The following is a 21048-nucleotide window of genomic DNA, read 5'->3' as shown; positions in this document are numbered from 1 at the left end:
TACAACTAATTAAATGGAATAAGGACGAAAAAGTATTTCTCGACTAAAAGGTTAAAAAAAAAGTACTCAGCATAAAAATAAAGTATTTTATTTTTTGTTTTTAAAAACATATTTTTTGTTACATCTAGCAGCCAGTAACAAATTGCTGTTGCTCTTAAATACATTAATAGCCTCTAAACATGGCAAACAAAGATTTAAACTAAAAGTTCATGTTTAATTAGTTTTAATGAAGCTTTATTCCTGTCGTCCCGCCACTTTGCGTTCATAACAGAGAATACTCTTTCTGTAAATGCTGAAGAAGCCGGAACGGACAGCAAAACTGACACTACTTTGAACAGATTTGGGAAATCAGGTTGTTCTGTAAATATGGCTTGTCATTTTTCTGTGCAAAATTATTGATGTAAAAGTACTCTGAATTTCGAATAATCGCTTACAAAATTACGATATTTACTTAAGGCCTTAAATAAAGTATTTTTGCGTACTTTATGTGACTTGTAAAGTATAACGTACGCACAGTCGAAATAGAGTACAATACTTAATAATAAAGTACGGGTGGCAACCCTAGCTGTAATTGTTATACCTAAAACTGCCTACTTATGCCATTTTAAAATTTCCGCCAGCTTCGAGCGTCAGGCCTGTGTTTAAATACAAATTATTCTTGTGTGAAATAAGTTTCAATACATACATCTTTTGCTTTTACGTGTAAATCTATTAAGTAACAGGTTCGTTTTTACGGTGGGATTTGATAATTAAAAAGAAAACGAAAAGCCGCTAAATACAAGACAGATATTACGCTATGTACTATTTAGAAGGTTTTCTCTACCTGCATGAGCTAACGTTTGTAATAAAAACTAAATTAAATTTGTAGGACAGTCATATGGTTGTTCATGACCCACTTTTATATAATTTACTTGCAAAGTTTAAAAAAAAAACATATCGTATTGGTTAATTTTAATCGAAGTGCAAAAAAGTTCCTATTAATGCTGACACCATTTTAATATGTCTTTTATAATAACTACACATAAATGCAATTAAACATAGCGATTATAAATTAATTAAACAATTAATTATAAAACGCCTACAGAAAACACCAGTTACGTAACTACTCATTTGTTTAACGACAGGATTTTTATGAAACACAATAAAAATTCATTAAACAGGTATGTATATGTATTTACTATGTTTGCCTTTTTTGCTTTTAAATTGAAAAGATAAAAATTTCTTTTAATTTATAATTTCTTAAACTTTCCAACACCCGAATTTTATGTGTAAATGTACACATGTATAGGGTGACCTCTCTTAATCTCACCCCTTTATAATCTTAGTTTTAGTTAAATTAATTTCAGTAAGGTAATGGAGGCACAGCGAATTTTTTTAATTTACTTTTGTTTAGATCAAAATTTTTTTTTTTAAATGTACTTTCGGAATAGATATTAGTACGTTTTAGATGTAATAACTTATTGTCTAATAAGGTTTTACTCGGCTGGCTCACGTTGATATCTTAAATACGTGTCAAAGATCATCGAAAGTCAATAGTCCTGACCGGGATCACCAAGATAAAACTAAAATGTCTAATTTTGTAGGTTATACATACACTTTATGCAGAATGAGAGTAAATACTGTTCTTTATCGACATGAAATAAAATTTTTTGTATCCCTTGGGATCAATATTTTTTTTCTGAATAAAAGTTACCCTAAGTCTTTTTCTGTATGCCTGACAATGTGTGTGCAAAATTTCATGATAATCGGTTGAGTAGTTAAAGCGTGAAATGGTAACAAACAAAGCATTAAAACGTGAGATAAAAAAACTCTTTAATCTTTTTTTCCTAATACTTTTTATTAATTTGCCGCACCGAAGCATAAAATTTACATAATTAGTGAAAATAAGGGCAACATAACCTCAAAAAGAAAAAAGAAACTAAGTACGTTTTGAAGGTTAGATTATGACTAGTTTAGTTTGCTCTAATTTAGTGAATGAATAATGATTTTAAGGTTTGTTTTAATAATTACAAAATTTAATCGAAGATCAGTATTTCTCTTCAATGGTGCAAATGAAATGACATTAGCAAAAGTTATTTTTTATAATTACAAATTTTATATTCGGTGTTGGCATTTAACGGGCAATTCTTTAAGCTATATCACACCTTAACGAGTCGATTAATAAAATAATATTAAAAATACCTTCGCCTTACAATTAGTAATAAAATTTCGAGTTGTTCATGGACGATTGCAACAGTTAAGATCATTTCGATAATTAATTAATTGCTATAGATTACCTATAAAAAAATGTGACAAATGATAATTTAATATTAAACTTACGTATTTGATTGGTTGGTTTTGGCATCAGATTTTTTTCTTTTTTTGACTCCGGCGGCTAAGGCGCTCATCTTAGCCCACACCGGGTCCTGAAACTCGCAAGGACCAAGCCTGCAACAAGAGAAAAAACCAGTAATGAAAACTAGTCTGCGACACATCAACTCTTGACACACTGCAACACGAACAATGGCAATATCAATGTTGTTGAGAAATTTAAACTTAAAAATGTGCAAACGCCAAAGAAATATCGGTACACATTCGGCTTTATGTATGTACGCGATATTGTACAAACAATATGAACTAGTTATTACACGCAACACCATATGTAAGAACAAGTATGTAAAGGTACCACTATCAACACAAAAGGTATACTACGTAATTGTTTGATGCAGCAAAATAGGAGAAAAGTAGAACGTTTAAAGAATAACGTGCACTATCGAAATCACCAGAAATATACAGTGGTGGCTCGTATTTAGGGTTATCAGTGTACGAGATCTGTCGAATTGTCAAAGTGAGATATTTACGTATGTATTTTTGGGACCTAATAACTACTAAATACTAAAATAAATTGGTATATCTACACTGGAGATGGATTGGGTAGCCGGTTTGAATCCGGTATCCGGCGGATCCGGCACTTTTTTTAGAATCCGGTCGAGTGCTGGATAATGACGCAGTGCCGGGTAATTCTAGTAGAGAAAAAAGAAAAAACAAATACCGGTAATAATAATTTAATATGTACAACTAACTACTAAAATATTTTCGTCTGTGCGAGAATTCGGTATCCGTATGCAAAATATCTCTAGAAATCTATAGAAATAGTCGTTTGAAATAATTTTCTTGCACATAAAACATTTTGGTGTTAACAAAATTAACTATATCGTATGTCCAGTTGCAATGCTGCGAATGGAATTGTAAGATTCCTTTCATAAGTAAAAGTGTGGTTTGAAATATATTAATGTGACGTTTTTTCAGTGGTTTTTTAATTTTTAAATTGTCATAGATTGTTTGGCTGTGGTTAGTAAAGATGACTTTACTATAACTACTACCACTACTACCTGTTTGAATATTCTATTATGATAATATTCCCTCTTATGTCCAGTGCTGGATTTACACTAGGGACACTAGGGGCTAGTGCCCAAGGCGGTAAATTTCCGAGGACGGCAAAATTCGGTGCTTGAAAAAAATTTGCGCTCTCAAAAAAAATGTACATTTACAAATAAAGTTGTTACTTTTTTCAATATTTCGGCAAAAATATCTTTCAAATTAATCAATCGGTTTTTCGGTACTTTTCGTCAATAATATTCTCGAACGAATCAACTGATTTTGATAAAATTTACAGCAGTCAGCGTAGCTTTTCGATTTTCGGCCTGAAATCAATAACTGTCCAATTTTGAAAAATGAGTGGTTTTTAAAGCGGAAAGTCAAAAAGTATTCTGAACCCTCGTCCATTTTGTGTGTGGAATATGGGTACTGTAGCGGCATTTTTTACGGTTTCATTAAGGCAAAGTCCGGCTTACGTTACGTATAAGTAATCGTTTTTCATGATTATCAAAATTAAGATGAATGAATATGACGTNTTAATTTGAGGAAGTGTGTAGTGGATAAAAATTGAGAATATTTCATATTAACAATTTAATAAGCTTAACAAAACACCTACTAAATGAAAATTGGTAATTATGAGTGTATTGGGATAAGTTGTTTGTCTTAATTTGCATTACATGTTATTTCGACATAGTTCTTGTGTTTACTTTTTCTTGTGAACAAGAATACATCAGTATAGCCGAATTGTTACAATTTCTAACTTATTAGAATGATTTTGTCACTTTACAGACTTTTAGGATTTACAAATCTCATAGACTCGTTTCAACATTTTCAACTCGACCCTCTCGTTGAAAATCCGCCAACTGAGAAGTAAAATTTCAGTGGGACTTGTGTCGGTAAGGGTGGTATTAAATAGAAAGCCTGCCAAATTAACCGTAGTAGGTTTGTCGGATGCCCGGCACGGCTAATGCCGGGTTCTCAGTTATCCGACGAAATCTTTGCATCTCGAATTTTCCATCACACGAAACGTTCACATGCTTGTATAAAATCGCCTTCTATTCCAACTTAATTTACCTAAAGAAAATTACAAGAACCGGCTTGATAAACCTTAATACTAAGGGTACATATATGTAGTTTTGCAAATTTATCGCATTAATTAATACAGTTGTTCATTAAAAATTAATATATCTACCTAAAGAAAAAAAGGTATTTAGAATCACAATAGCATTTAACGTTAAACAGCTTTATTGTCATTACTACGCTTTAATTAAGAATCTAAATTTTTATTATTATACAAAAGATAAATTTCAAATTCCATATTTTCGCCATTTTCCGAAAACAGTGTTAAATAAAAGTTTTACATTGTAACCGCAATAATATCAACAGTTCTTTCGTAGTTTCTGATTCGCCCGGTCTACTCCAACTTCTTGTAAGTTTTTCCAAATAATACCGAAGGGATGATCAATACGACGTGGAACATAAAGGCGTCTGGACGTCGGCGGTGTGGGCACGGTAAAACCGATGCGCGTCTGCGCGCACTCAAGTTTAACGCGTCAGTCGAGACGCCATCCGTTGCCGACGTTCCAAGTTCTAAAGACGCCCGTTAAAGTAGCAAATGGCACTGATGCTGCCGCCGCGACGCTACTATTGCGGTAGGTCGGATGGCTGCCTCGGGTGCAACACAGAGCCGATTTTCTTTGGTCGTAAAAACACATGAGCGTAGACTTATGTGAATAATATTCAAAACAACAAGGTAGACAAGCAAGCTCAAATGAAGAACAATAGAAATAGATTGTATTAAAAAGAAATACTTTTCAAATAAGACTTACTAACCAGTGTACAAGAAATATTTGTTTATATAAATAACTACAATAGATTGAAAATAGATAACTGCATTTTTAGGAACAGTCTTCCTACATAGTTTCACTTATACCTTCATTTCTACGATAGTAAAACTTGGATAATTCAGAATTCGTCAACCTAAAACTTGCCTTTCTATATAACAGAACCCCAAAATTCAAAAACATTTTTTGATATGTATTCACTTCTCGACTTAATTAATTAAAAAAATCAGAAAAGGTTAATCATTTTTTGGTGGGTTATGGTAAATTAGTTTTTTTTTATTTTACCAACTTCTAAAACTTCAAATTTCTTAATTTGAAAATTTTGAGCAGATTTTGGTAAAAAACACATTTGAGTGTTTTATTTTCTATCAACTACTAATGTTGAGGAGCGAACAGTCTCTCTAAACTATCCCGAGGGAAGAAAGAAGGTATTCTACAGACTCCTTTTAGGAATCGTGGAAATGGGTGGGTAGTGATTGGAGTTTTTTTCTTCCTACTACTGTCTCTCCCTTCCTTTATTTTACTCATATAATCTTCCATTAGTAAGTGCCAAAATATACTATAATGTTTAAAAATGTTTCCGGTTAACCAGCCCTGATGATCTACGTTTCCTGTGGTTTCCTTGCATAATTTAGACAAATGCTAGGTCAGTGTAATATACAAATACTCTTTTCTCATCTTCTGTCGTCATTACATTAATATCGTTTTCTTCCTAACCACCACATACCCACATGGGTTGCAGGTTGCAGCGTAGGCCCACTCACCAGCATTAGTAATGGTGCGAATGGAATACGCACGTGTTCATTGTTTTGAGTGATTTGAGTTGAGTTGTGGTTTTCAGTTAATATAATATTGTTTCTTATTCTTAAAACGTCATCAAATGACTGCTTTTAGTTTTGATAATACTTTTGACTCTAATAAGGAGTTTCGCAAGTTGCGGTGTGGAAAATGTTAGTTTTGCACAAAAATGATTTGATGAAGCTGGAAAAAATGAAACAAAATGGACGATGGTGAATATTAAAAATCATGAAAAATAAAAAAAAATAACAGCGAATGTCTGACCGTTTTAAAAATGGTTAAACATTGTCGTTGTTTTTTTTTTTCATCGTCAAAGGTTTTAACTATTGGTAAGTACAAACTTTATCACCATTTCATGGTAAATTGAAATTGAATCCGACTGCGCCAAAAGCAAGAACATCGTCAGTTTGAAAGTTTCGCATTTGCTAGACGAGGCGACCCGTGAAGAGATAATTTAGGTACTTTTTTATCATAGAAATTATTCAACGAACATTATGACGTTTCACTAGATCTTTAATTTACTGATATGAGATTCTAATGTATGTAGCCTTCGACAACAGGGTTATCAGAAAAACAGAAAGATGGCAATTAAAAGTGTGCTGAACATATTCTCTTATCTTGTTTCCCGTTATTACATGGCGACTTATTTTTAGAGAGGTTTTAAATGTATCAAATATTAATCATGGATCACAATATTGTTGAACATGATAAACAACTGTTTTCATTCATGATAGTACAATAATTATCTGTAGAATTCGTTCAGCGTTTTTACCAAGAACCATTCTTTTTACCTGTAAAAAAATTTTGCATCTAATGTACCACCTATTCCACATAAAGTGAAAAAATCTGCTTGTGACAGAAACAATAAAATCTATCAAAATACACAATTTCATAATTATGTTCCTATACCTAATTTTTTACCTATAAAAAAACCTTTGCTGTAATTTTAATAATAATAAAAATATAAATGGAATCATTAGACGATAACATTTATCTGATGTGTTGACGTTTATTGCTATTACGTATAAATACTTATTCTGATCGTGAGATACGAACACCATGACGACAATGATAAAAATAACTTCCAGGTTTTCAGTTACACATTAAACGTACATATTTCTTTTTTTCTGGTTTTAATTTATCATTATCTACTACTACATAGCAATATATTTGTGTTACGGCAGCCGTTATTACTGTATTATTACTGTAACGAATGTATTTTCTAGAACAATACATCATATTTTTATCAAAAACAAGTAGTACAATGTCAAAAAGCAAGAAACACAAATTAAATGAATTAATTGAAAGAGTATAATTCGACTACCACCAATCGTTAATAAACACTTGGTACATGAGGAAATTGTCAGGGGGCAGACATAAATTCAGAATTGATTTCATTGCTGATTTCTTTCGCTCTTTAGCGCGAGTGCCTACCCAACTTTTTGAGGTGGGAAACCGATTTTCGTCAACACCACCCCTCCCCTCCCAAACACTCCCCCTCCCCTTTCCCAACCTTCCCTGAAATGTACAACCTTGATTGGTTGATCTTCCTATTCGAGGACGAATTTTAATCGGTTTTAAACGGGTGCCTTTTGAAGATTTTCCCTCCTCGAGGAAAAACTAAACAAAAAAAAACATTACTGATTTGATACCCCTGGTGATGTACGGGAGGGATGATATCATAGGAACTAATACTGACAGAAGATGCAACATTTCAACAGTAAAGATGTGGAATGTCAGAAGCATGAAGTAGAAAATTTAAAAATTGAGATGGGTAATTACAATCAGATATTGTTAGAAAGTTATTTACATAAAATCGACAGAGTAGTTATGATCCAAGAAACTGGTAAAAACGGCAATTGTGCTTGTTTATACAATATACATAGACATTATAGTGACTAGAATAGAGAAGTAATTGCCTGTAGATATTGAAGACACTTTAAGTTTAGTGAACGCGCAGAGAATTCTCATAATCGTATATCGTAGAAGACTTCAATACAGTATTGTAAGTAGGTTCCTTCGGATTAGGCATTAGAAATGGAAGGGGAGATAGGTTAAAAAGCTTGAATTAAACATAATTTAACCTTTATCGTCACATTAAGAAGTGATGTACGTGGAAGATACCGGGTGACATAGGGAGATCAGTTAGATAACATTTTTAGGCAAAGATTCAAAAATCAAGTGAGAGGTTGCAAGAGTTTATTCAGTCACCGAATACTGAATGTGATTATAACTTACTGGCTTTTAAAGACAAATCATTAATTTAAAATCATGAACAAATACCGCACGAACCATCTTGACTTGGAAAAACTTTAATTAAGGATACATTGGATTTTAAACAAATTATGATTAAAAAGCTCATCGTAATAAACGAGATTTTAGGATAAATAAAATATATGCAGTAGGATGGAAATAAAAAGGGTACAAGACGATAAAGTGGAAATGCAGGGCAGCTAAGCAGCAATGAATAGATAATAGGTGTAACGAAGTAGAAGAAAAGTTTGAGGTATAGTCCGTTGTTTTTTGAAACTGACTTATCGGTAGGGATGGGCGATTTACATCGATGTTTCAAAACATCGATACTTATTCTCAAACATCGAGTACTTTTTTTCGATGCATTTTGTCGTCGATGTATCGATGTTCGATGTTTTTATTCGGAACATCGATATTGTGATGATCCCTGGGGAAAATTTTTTAAAGTTACCAAATGACATTTGCAAACGCCTTTGTGAATTGTATTTTGTGTTTTTTCTTAAAATAATAAAAAAATAAAACAAAAACAAACAATGTCTAGTAACTTTATTACTTACTTATTTATTTTATTGGGTGGAGAATCATTGGAAAAAGATGCTCGAAGATTTAAAATGTGGTTTCAAATAGATCAGAACGAGCCTTTCGTGGTGGAAGGATTGATAATCATTTTTTCATTAGTCAATTCCTTTTTTTAAATTATACCTGAATTAAAATTATTAAAATTCAAATTATCCCGCCATTCATGAAAACATCGAACAATCGATGTAATAAACATTGGAACATCGATGGTCATACATCGATGATTTTTTTCAACATCGCCCATCCCTACTTGTCTGACAATAAAAATTTTAATAGATTTATTAGTTTCTTTAATCGAATGACTGTCATCTGCAGTCTTAAAGATGATAACAAGTCTTATTGTGTCCACCTTTGCAGCTTTAAAAACACCACCATAAAAGCTTTCGTTCTATTATGAACTTTGCAAGAACAAGTGGTTGACAGATACGTTTGAATGGTGCCACAGCATCATGGGACACATCCAGCTAAGAGCCGACAAAGGAGGCCACTTTACTGATGACAATTTCTATTTTTTTACCCACCACTACGCCATTTCTATTTCGAGATACGCTGTATAGGGTACCAGCTTATCACCTCTACAGTAGCTTTTCGCTAGACAGCTAGAGATTAGACTCCAGGTCAATTTTATTTCGAAATACGCCACGAGCAGTGCCAGCTACTTATTATTCCAACATTTTGTCTATTTTCCAGCAATTGGCTGGAGCGACAACTTTAAAAATAAGAAATATAGATATGTAAAGACTGTAATTTGTCACTGCATTTTGTCGTTAGTCTAGCTTCGAGCTGATTATCGAAAAACGATTGGAGAGCAGCGAAGTCAGCACTCACATAGGGTATCTAGAAATAGAAATATCGTAGATAAATACTGACAAATTAGCGACAAATTTTGCCCCTTTACCGTATTTTTCTATAAAATTTTTATTTTAAGATAGTGTCAACTTGACGACTCTATAATATTTTTCGGTAATCAATTCGAGGCTGGACTAACGACAAAATGGGTAAATGTGCAATCTTTTAACAATAAAGCGGCTACAAATTATAGTCCATGCAGTATTTGTCTATGATATTTCTTATTTTAAGGTACCCTATGTGTAGAGTCAGCTTGGTGGCTCTCCAGCTGACAGCAGGAGGATACACTAGCGACAAAACGGATAACAGTACCATTTCTCAGAGACAAATCACGATTAATTCACAGCCGTTATGGTATTTCTCTACGTGTAGATAATATTAAGCTAGCATTTCGTCTATTTCCCCCTAACCGGCTGAAGCTATAAATTTTTGATTTTGGTAACAAATTAGTGAAATATTATGGTGCATTTTCAAAATGAGATATACAATTATGTCATGCTAGCCTGGTGTTAGAAAATGAGGAAAAGAAGGATAGGTGAAAAGAATATTTATAAAATCTACGGATAAGTCGAGAGTCTGAAGCATTAGAAAAAAAAGACAATATGGAAATACAATGTAAATGAATTGGCTACAGTTTTTTCGGTTCACATTATCGTGATTCTGCTGTATTGGGATTAATACTCTAGAAAACATTGATGCATCAATTATTGTAAACATTAAAATCTTTCAGTTGGTCCTGCAACTATTCTAATTGTAGTTCTTCTTCTGTTACAAAAATGTAACTGCAAAATGGTTACATTTAAACATTATAAGCTACTGGTTTCACGGTCAACGCGTTAAAATGCCATTGTTTTCTGCTTCTGATTTCTATTTACTTAACCAATACATTTTTGACAAAATCGTTATATTTACGTGCAACAAATTGTTTACAAAATATCGCTGATTAACACAGAATGATAATACATCTACTAACCAATGGTCAAATAGAATTGACATTTTATTATTATTATATTCGAATTCTAGTTTATATGTATGTCTGAGTAAACATATTATATAATAACTTATCATGCGATGAATTGTGCGTGTCTATGCTTTCTTGAAAAAAAAAAATAATAATACATGTCGCTGAAATATTAATGACTCCTGCTTTTGCATATGCATACGTTAATTCGTAATTTATTGTATTAATGTGGTTTTATGATATTATGCTAATAAATGTATTCACAGTAAAATATTATGAACAAAGCAGAACTTAGAAATATTAGAAGGTAAAAATATGTTTTATTAATTAATTAATTAGAATCCGTTATGTAAATATCTGTGAAAAATCTTAACAGCAAAGCTGAAATGTGAAATATTCACAAACGTATAATCGCCGTTTGTTGAAATAAAATCCATAATATTCCATCGCTTATGGTTGGGAAGGTTCCTCTAACATGAAATTTAATAGAGATGTCCATGTCAGTCAGCAAAATATGGTAATTTTTAATAATAAAGCACAATTTTAGTGACCGGCTAACTACATCTTTAGTCGGATTATCAAGTATTACATTTGCCATTAGGTTAAACTCACGTTTAACTACATTAAGAAAATATATCATCATCACAGCGTCGTCAGTCCTAAGACTGGTAGGACATGCACCTCCACTCTTTCGCATCCTGAACTAATCCTCGCATTTCCCTAAAACTAGAACAACCCACATCCTTAACTATCTGTGAACTGCAATCTAATCTAGGTCTACGTCTACTCCTCCTAACTCCTGTTTCTGCCTCTAATATGTCTTTAACTAGCCCTTCATGTATGAAACGGTGTCCTACCAACCCTTCTCGCTTATTTCTTCCATAGCGCCTTCTGTTCTACTCTTTCTCAAACCTCCTCATTTCTAACCTTTTCTATCCACGGTATCCTCATCATTCGCCTGTAACTCTCTAATCTTTTCTTTTCCACCGCGCCCACCTTACACGTTTCGCACCCGTACTCCAGACATACATTCTTAACAATAATTTTCAAATTTCTACATTAACCGTTCGCGAGCATGGAAGTACGTTATTTTTATTAATGGAAACTCGACCTTGCGCTATCCTTTGTTTTATATCTCTACTGCTTCTTCCATCTTGAATTATATCTAACTTCCTATATACCGACACACTTCTGCTAGTTTTTCATTTTCTATCTTTATATTCACTCTTTTCCTTGCATTCCAACATTTTTATTTTACTTTTATTTATTTTCACGCCATATACTGAAAATATATTGCATCACACTCTAATCGAACTGAAACTAATAGTATAAGTAATTTATTCATACGAACCTCTTGGTTTATTTTTTTAAGTTGTAACACACAATTCACGATGTAATATTTTGTTAACCACTGTGACCACACTAGATTTTTTAGACTGACTGCATCACATTCAATACACACTTTAGAAACTGTAAAACTACAGCAAAACTATACCTATAACACATGTAAGTATCCCATTTTGTCATTTGAACTTGATACTGTACCTACTTGCAACACGCGCTAGGTTTATGTCGAGCGCAAAAAACTTCAGCGGTTTTAAAGTATATAGCCACACACATCCAATATAACACAAATATGGCAGAATTTTTCAAATTAGATAAGAGAAAATCGTTCACGCCTTATCAATCGATAACATCGCTTGATCACTCTAGTAAGGCAATATTATTCTTACCCATAAAAATAAATTAATCAACTTATTTGGTATAGTTTTTATAGATATCTGTGTGTAAGTATATTGTGCTAGAATAAATAAAATATGCAAAAAAATACAAATTTCGATTACTTATAACTGTAAACCACATGTATCTGTAAGAGAGAGGAAATATCCAGCAAAAGGCTATTGTTAAAAAAAATGAAGATTTATGATCAATATGTACTGAATCTATACGCAACAGTTGAACTGAATATTTTCTTCATGTAATAAATAGTTTACAAGAATGGCTAATGCCGACATTGAGATGATTTTGAATAACAGAACTGAAAATGTTGAAGGGGGTCTAAAAGTAACTAAAGTAGAACCATATGGTTTATAAACAGTCTCTTACGAACTATTCATATTAGCATTTTTTTTGTTGATTCGAATTTTCTATCCATCAAATTAGGGTTGTTAGGTGTTATTTCCTGGTTACTTCTAGTTGCGTACCTTTTCAAAATCTAACAGTCACAGTATTTATTTATTTATACGGGATGTACCCTTGATTACAGTAAGTCAGAATAAGAATCGTACAGTTTTAAAGTTCAGTTCAGTGANTATCAATTTTTAACATATCAGAACTAAATTGTAACTATTAAAAAAAAAAGAGAACCTTAAAGGAATACTTCAAATAAAATTATCACTTCCCTTATACCGTCAGATGCAACTTTATCCCGAGGAATTATTGATTGCTAACGAGAAATGTTCAAATAATTCGTGTTGTTATCCCAATTAATATAACAAATGCGAATGCGAGTTTGTATATTACTATTTTATGCCTTAGCTCAGTGATTTCCAACCTTTTTGTACCTGCGCCCCCCTTAAAAAAAAAATTGTTGCGCCCCCTTAATTTTTCTAACAATCTAATTTCATAAATACTCAACTTATATAATTTATTTAATGGGCTACAAAATAATATGCAATATTATGTAAAAATACACATAAAATAGATGGATGTTTTAGCATTTGTACCTTAAAAACCTTGTTTTTCTTGGTCAGGCCGGAAACTTATCAATCCACCCTCGTATAAGTATAAAAGTGTTCAATGTATAGAGTAGGATCGCTTTGAACTGACCCAAAATGCCACCACCACTTTTTGCAAGCGGTTGTAAATCAACTTTATGTGTGCTCAACAGCTTTACACGACAACAGTTCAATAGCCAACGTGTATATAGGTAAGGCAAAAAGTTCACCGAACGTAGAAATTATACTTTTCATTGGTAGAACATTTTCTTTTTATGGGGCGTGCACAATAATGAGTAATTTGGTGAGTATAAGTAAAATATTTTTTCAACCACGTCTATCAGAACAAATCATCTGCTTCTCTAAAAACTGTCCTAAACTAACCAAATCTCAAAATTTTTTATTATCTTTACTGTCGACCTTCGCTATTCTTCCCATAATACACATCAACTAGAGTAAATGAAGTACATTCAGGGGTGAAAACTTATTTATTGTTTTACATAATTAATTTTCGACGTTTCGTCTTTTTTTTAATGTTAAAGCTTCTTTAGGTGGATCTGAAGAAACTTTAACATCACACAAGAAACATTAGTGTTTGAATTACAGAGGTCGACGGTATCATCCGCTTATTCCACCGTGTGTAGGTACTCGGTGTTTTCTGCCTACCTTGAGTATAATAATCTACCAAAATGGCGCAGTCTAGTAATAACCACGTGTCTGGTGGTGAAGTGTCGACAGGAAGGACGAATCGCGCTATTATAACATAATCAATGCAAATATTCATTATTATATACGTATATTGAAAAATGTACTCTTGAATTTTAATTACTTTACACAAAATTAATTCGATGTATAAAGTGTGTGTGATAAGAAATAATAAAACAGCATGAATAAATTAATAGTTAGTTATACCATTTTCAGTTTCTAATTGGTTAGCACTTGAGTGTATATTGCGTATCAAATCAAATTCTAATCAAAGAAGCTTGTTTACACTACAATGTAACCAAAATGGCGATGACAAAGTTAAAATTTTTTTTAAACTGCCGTTGTATGTTCTCTTTCACAGTAGATGTAATTGAATATTACATTCCCTAATGTAAAATGGAACACAATTTGACAATCCAGCTGAGCGTACCTAAACAGCATTGATTTTAGTTTCCTAGCTGTACTTAAAAATGTCGACAAAGTACATAGCATATTTTTTTATCTTTATCACTATTACATAACAGAAACTAAAAATATTGTTTGATAGTACTGCGTAGAATACTTTTGAAAAATTTGAAGCAGCGCCGCCTTTAGCATTCATGGCAACCCTCAACCCTCAGAAATTTTTCGACAGCGCTCCTTGTAAAGCCAGAGTTGTCGAGGTTTGAAAAATAAGAATCAATTAATTTATTAAACAAGCTTTGCCAGTCCAAATATGTAGACACGGTGAGTACCATTCTTGATGATGCATAGCAATACATACGTTTTACTATTGTATATATTTAATTAATTTTATCTCTAATAGCGTATCAGTTTTTAATCCAAAAACTTTTAAGATACTACAAAATGTTTCCATGGTGCATTGGGACCATAGATACACTAAGCCGTATAAAAAAAATTAATGATCAATAATTTACTTTTATTTATTGACAAAATTTGGCAAAACAATCTGACAAAAATGTGACACGACAAAAATTTGACAAAAGTAAACTTACGACATTTCAATGTTCCGTGTCGCTCGGCGCGCCGGGCGCAGCTCGACCAGGCTATTTTCTTAAAGTCGTCACTAAACTGGAGATGATGCTGTTTATGATTTTTTGATCAAAGATCGTCATAGACACGAAGTCAAAAAATAATAAATTTTTGAAGTACGGATCAAAGCAGCGTAAATTTTTAAGCCGATCTACTACTGCACCTTCTTATATACTGCAAATATATTATACGAGGGGGCGTTTTTAAGTTAGCGAAATGAGGGGTAAGAAGTGGAAATAAAAGTAGGAATTTATTTTTCCTTTTCAATATATTCACCTGCTACCCTTATACATTTTACCAATCTCTCAATTAACTTATGTATGCCTTCGAAAAAAAAATGTTTTGTCTGTCTGAAAAATACGTCGTAACTGCACCTTTCACTTCTTCGTCACTTGAAAATTTCTTTCCATGAAAACCTTTTTGAAGTTTGGGAATAGGTAATAATCGCTTGGAGCTAGGTCATGACTGTAGAGTGGGTGCCTACCTTCTGCAGGGCAGCCATAGCAACACGGCTCTTCTAAACAGGCGCGTTCTCGTGCAGAAGAAGGACACCTTTTGTAAATTTTCTTCTTTTTTCTTTGATTGCTTCCTTTAACCGCTCTAGGATTGAAGCATAGTATTCTCCGGTTAAGGAGATACCTTTATCTTTATAATCAATCAACAAGATTCCTTCCGAGTCCCAAAAGACTTTATGATTTTCCGAGCCTACTGTGACACCTTAAACCAGTGGTTTCCAATCATTTTGTACCTGCGCCCCCCTTTAAAAAAAAAATTGTTGCGCCCCCTTAATTTTTCTAACAATCTAATTTCATAAATACTCAACTTATATAATTTATTTAATGGGCTACAAAATAATATGCAATATTATGTAAAAATACACATAAAATAGATGGATGTTTTAGCATTTGTACCCGAAAAATTCGCGGCGAGGATTGTGGATTACGTATCTATACCTATTTTGCTGATTCATTTTTTTGACACCTATTAGACTTTTTTGGTTTGTATTCGAAAATGATATTTTGGAAACTGCTGCATGCCCCCCCTTGTAACAGTCTCGCGCCCCACAGGTTGGAAACCACTGCCTTAAACCTTTTGGGTGGTGGTGTGCTTTTTTTGTGCCACTGCAGAGAGTCCTGTTTGGACTCAGATTCATAATGATGAACTCAGTAACAATTTGAGTCAATTCTCCATCTTTATCTTCACTATAGAGCCTCAAAAACACGCGAGAACACTCCACACGCTCTTCCTTTTGAGGCGGAGTAAGCATTCTCAGCACCATCTTGGGCTGACTTTAGTCGTGCCAAGATGATCGTGAATAATTTTAAAATGGTTTTCTGATACTCCTACCATTTCTGCGAGCAGTTTCTTCGTAAGTCGGGCATCTTTCAGTATTAATTTTTCGACTTTCTGAATATTTCCGGAGTGGTCACCTCGATCGGCCGGCCTGACCGTGGGTCGTCTTCAAGTGAGTCCCTGCCTTGCTTTAATATTGAACATATCTAGAGTACCTGAATAGACAAATAATCGGTTGAATATCCCACCGGTTATACATTACATAGGTTAAAAATCGCGTGATACTTTGATCCTTTGAGATGTACCTCCTTAAAACATTTCATTTTCAAGAAAATTAATCGAATACGTCAGCAGACGTTTTTAATTTTGTGTTGCATGTAAAGACGAAATACTTATTAACACAAATGGGATAGTCAACGGAAAATAAGAATCGACGGGCAAAAGACAAACATTACATTGATTAAAAGCGCTATGATGGCAATATTGCGTGTTAAAAAGTGCCCGTTATTCAATTAATGGTCTGTTCTGCTGCACATAATGCGAAAAATAAGTAGACAATGAGATTTGTGCTTTATTGTTTTGCAAATGAATTTCTTGCAGGTTATTTTGCAATCAGAATAACGTCTTGTAGTGTAATATATATACATATAATTATGAAAAAATTTAGTCAAATAACCTTACTGTTTTGTAAATATGTGAAAAATTAATTACATTATTTTAAAGTTTCTTTAGTATAAACAGTAGTTTATATAGCAGTACCGTTTTATTTTCTTTATTGTTGCTAATGGTTTTATGGATTTGTCAATACTATTTCTACGCTTTGTTTTACCACACGGTTAAAAAAAGCAATAACCCTTTATCAAGACCTAGAACATACGCTAAATGATTTATCTGTTTGTATCAATTCTCGTACAAATACAGGTTCGGAACATTGACATGATCAATACGATCAACGTAAAAAAATTCCTATACGATTATTTACTTACTGTTTTTATAATCGTTCAACGCACTTATTAATATAGGTAACACACAAGAAAAGCTATCTACTCAACTCAAAAACATCCCTCCGTATACTAAATGATAATCCCTTATATTATATGCAATTATGTATAAGGATGTACTTTTAAAAATTTTCTGTAATCCACTCGGTTTAATCAACTTTAAATTATATTTACGTGTCTTTCAATTTATGTAGACCCTTGAAAAAGGATGTACTTTTAAAAATTTTCTGTAATCCACTCGGTTTAATCAACTTTAAATTATGTTTACGTGTCTTTCAATTTATGTAGACCCTTGAAAAAGGTCCCAAACATGGGGCGAAACGTTGGCCTAATTCGTTATTAAATCCAAAAATATTTACCGGAAGAAGTTCACAGTTTCCTCATTTCAAAAATTAACTTTTTTCATAAGCATTTTTACGCTTTACGGATTCTTATTTTTATAACAAACAATAGAAAAATACGTTGTCAAAGTTAAATATCGACACACACCCACTTTCATTGCAGGTTTTAGCTCAGCAGGTCGAGTAGGTACATAGTCCTTGCTGCTACATGGTATTCTTATGGGATAGGCTTTAAGATGTGTTTATGTTCTTCTATACACAAATATTAATTTGCTACTATTACCGATACTGTGCGAATATTGTCAAATGCCGACGAAAAAATTACTGCACAATTAGATGCCTCCATTACTGAATAAACTAATCAAATACTTCTAACAGAGGAGGGAAATTCAAAACTAGATAGCCAAGAAGATTCTAATCAATATCCAACCTCTGAAAGTAGAAATTAGAGAAACTGCTGTGGAATTGATCTCCGAAGAAGAAACTACGTGAAAAGAAACGGTTAATACAGCTCCTGGGCAAGTTTTTCTGGAGTTAGCAGGATTTTATCGATGAGTTCCATGCCAGATGTGGTCAAGGAAATGGTTACCTAACAACTGGTGGTAGCTTTTGACGAGTTGATTATTTTGGAATAGAGTTCCTACGGTACGATAAAGGAGTTCAGGGTGTACATCCAAAAAGTAGAACGGTAGTTAGATACAGATACAGATTCGGTCATTTTTATATCATCAGTTATGGGTTTTGTACAAACTTGTGGCTGTCCGACACGGCAAACGAAAACATTGAAGATTTTTCTCGCTTTTCTTTTTCAAGTATATTTTAAGTTTCCCTTCAAAATCAGTCTCTAAAACATATAACTACAATACAATAATTTTTGTGATGTAACTACAAATTTACGGTTTTTGGGTCTTTTTTACTTGTGCTAAAAAAGACATTGCTTCTTGTCGAATTTCATGATTCTGGATCAACGAGAAGTACTCTGTAGGTTTTGATTCCTTTACGAGTGNGGCTTCGGGTCATGTTCACTGAACCTTAACAACTATCAGTATAAATTAGGATTAGTTCTCTTTTAGGTTTAGTTTACTTCAGTCCCTGAAGAAGGTAACTTTGTTACCGAAAAGTGCTTCGGACAACTACAGTGTCGTGTTTTGGCGTTGGGGTTTTGAACTATTCTGTTTGTTCTACAATAATTTTTGTGATGTAACTACAAATTTACGGTTTTTGGGTCTTTTTTACTTGTGCTAAAAAAGACATTGCTTCTTGTCGAATTTCATGATTCTGGATCAACGAGAAGTACTCTGTAGGTTTTGATTCCTTTACGAGTGTCAAAATATGCGGGCATATGGCCGCACCTTTTGTTTGCGTTGACCTAAAAGTTTGATTTTTTCACAGTTCGAACGGATTGTAGACCTGAGTATTTGATATTAATTTCAACTTGATATCTCCAAGCGTTTCTGGGGAAAAGGCTTTTGGTAGACAGACAGACAACAAAGTGATACTGTAAAGGTTTCTTTTTTCTCTTTAAGTACGGAATCCTAAAAAAAAACGCACCACGATTCTACTTTATTCATGGTGGAAACGAGTACAGAAACCTTTTTTGACGCATGCTAAATAATTGAGGATTGAAACGGGGGCATCTATGTCTCAAAGTCCCGATGTTCTCGCGACCTTAAGTCAGCAGACTTCATTCTAGAGAAAATATGAACAGGTCCCTTCTTATAGGATTTTTTTCCTGAATATTATTGATAATAACTGTTTTTAGCGTACCTGCAGTGGTTAAGGAGATATTTTCAGAAAACCTGTTTTTGACGTCTTCTGCGCCAAATGCCGCCGAACGCTGACATAGTCAGAGGGAGTCAAGGTTTCCATTCTTAAGTGAATACGAAATGATTAAAGAAATTTTGAGATTTCTTGGTTTTCTCCCTTACGGCTGGCCTATTAAATTCGCCTAACATTATATGTACACAAATGAATGAATAATAACAACTACCCAACAGTAGGCCATGTATTGGGTCATCATTCGTACGTTTTTCTTAAATAAATTGAAAGGGGCCTGAAAATAAAATAAGCAGAGATAATGAAAGGTTCAAACTTCAAAACTTATTCAACAGGCCTAGGAGCTATTTAGAAAGAAACACAATCCTGAAACCGAAACTGGTTTTATCACCTTGAATCTATAGATACGAGAAACGAGAACCATCTGCAGCATTTCCGAATAGAGATTGTAACTCGTAACAGTTACAGCTGGCTGGCTGCACTCTATCTAAAAGCTGACCTGAGAAGAAATGAAGATTTTAACAACGTTGTCCAAGCCATAAAAATTTTATACGAACTGAACGATAGGATAGCACGTTAGAAATTGAAAAAATGATTGGAGATTTTAAGTCGAGATTTTGTAAGCCTGAACCAAGTTTTATTGCAGAGATCCAATCTTCCCCAATTAGTAATTTCAAATTTTAAAAATAAAAAAGTATTCCAACCTATTGTAAATATATTAAGAAGGTAACCAGCAAAAAACGGTGTTGCCAGATGAATTTCTTTCTAAACTAGAGTCAGACGAACCAGACTCAATCTCTATACTTAAGTTATTAATTCCTTTTCAAAAATCGGTGAGATCTCATGAAATTTACATAAGCTGTACACACTCACTAATCATAAGTGAACATGTTATCATTTAAATAATAGGCAAGGAAGCACCTTGGGATGCTTGATTACAACTCATATCAAACGGTTTGACATGTGACCTCGGGAAAGAATGCATACTAGGCGTGAGCGAGACAGAAATAGCTTGAACGAAGATAAAATTTGATTGAATTTGGAATTTTGTAGCGGTGCAATCAGGTAGAGCGAAGGGGCAGAACTCTAACCGTTTGAAATGAGTTGTACTTGGTTAAGACCGTTTGCAATTAAATTCTTGCAGTTTAAATTAAAATGGTAGGTAAACAGGTCGGTCCACGCTTAATTTAAAAGTTTGAAAAAGATTATTAAAGGTGTATGTTTGGAGCGCCGCGTTGTACGGATGCGAAACATGGACGGTAGGCGCGGCTGAAAAGAAAAAGTTAGAAGCGTTCGAAATGTGGTGTTACAGACGAATGATGAGGACACCGTGGATAGAGAAAGAAATGAAAAGCTATTAGAAAGAATAAGAGAACAGAGGACTCTATGGAAGTCAATAAGAAATACGCGAGGTAAATTGATAGGGCACATTCTCAGGCATGAAGGTCTAGTCAGAGACATATTAGAGGCAGAAACGGAAGTTAGGATGGGTAGAGGTAGACCTAGATTAGATTACTGTTTGCAAACAGTTAAGGATGTGGG

At 33.4% G+C, this 21048-nt stretch overlaps 1 protein-coding gene across 7 annotated transcripts in view; it reads right to left on the bottom strand.

Annotated features, from left to right (window-relative positions):
* The window catches only part of LOC108739593 (nuclear receptor coactivator 1), a 368290-nt gene that overhangs the window by 59216 nt on the left and 288026 nt on the right, over positions 1 to 21048 (bottom strand). For all 7 annotated transcript variants that reach the window (XM_018473572.1, XM_018473573.1, XM_018473577.1 and 4 more), the window contains exon 2: positions 2320 to 2427. In XM_018473572.1, the coding sequence (XP_018329074.1) occupies positions 2320 to 2427 (108 nt within the window). The remainder of the gene's footprint in view (positions 1 to 2319; positions 2428 to 21048) is intronic.

Source organism: Agrilus planipennis, unplaced genomic scaffold (assembly GCF_000699045.2).
Source record: "Agrilus planipennis isolate EAB-ADULT unplaced genomic scaffold, Apla_2.0 scaffold236, whole genome shotgun sequence".
Lineage (NCBI taxonomy): Eukaryota > Metazoa > Arthropoda > Insecta > Coleoptera > Buprestidae > Agrilus > Agrilus planipennis.
Note: the sequence above shows the minus strand (reverse complement) of the source record. Positions and strands in the feature narration are given on the sequence as shown.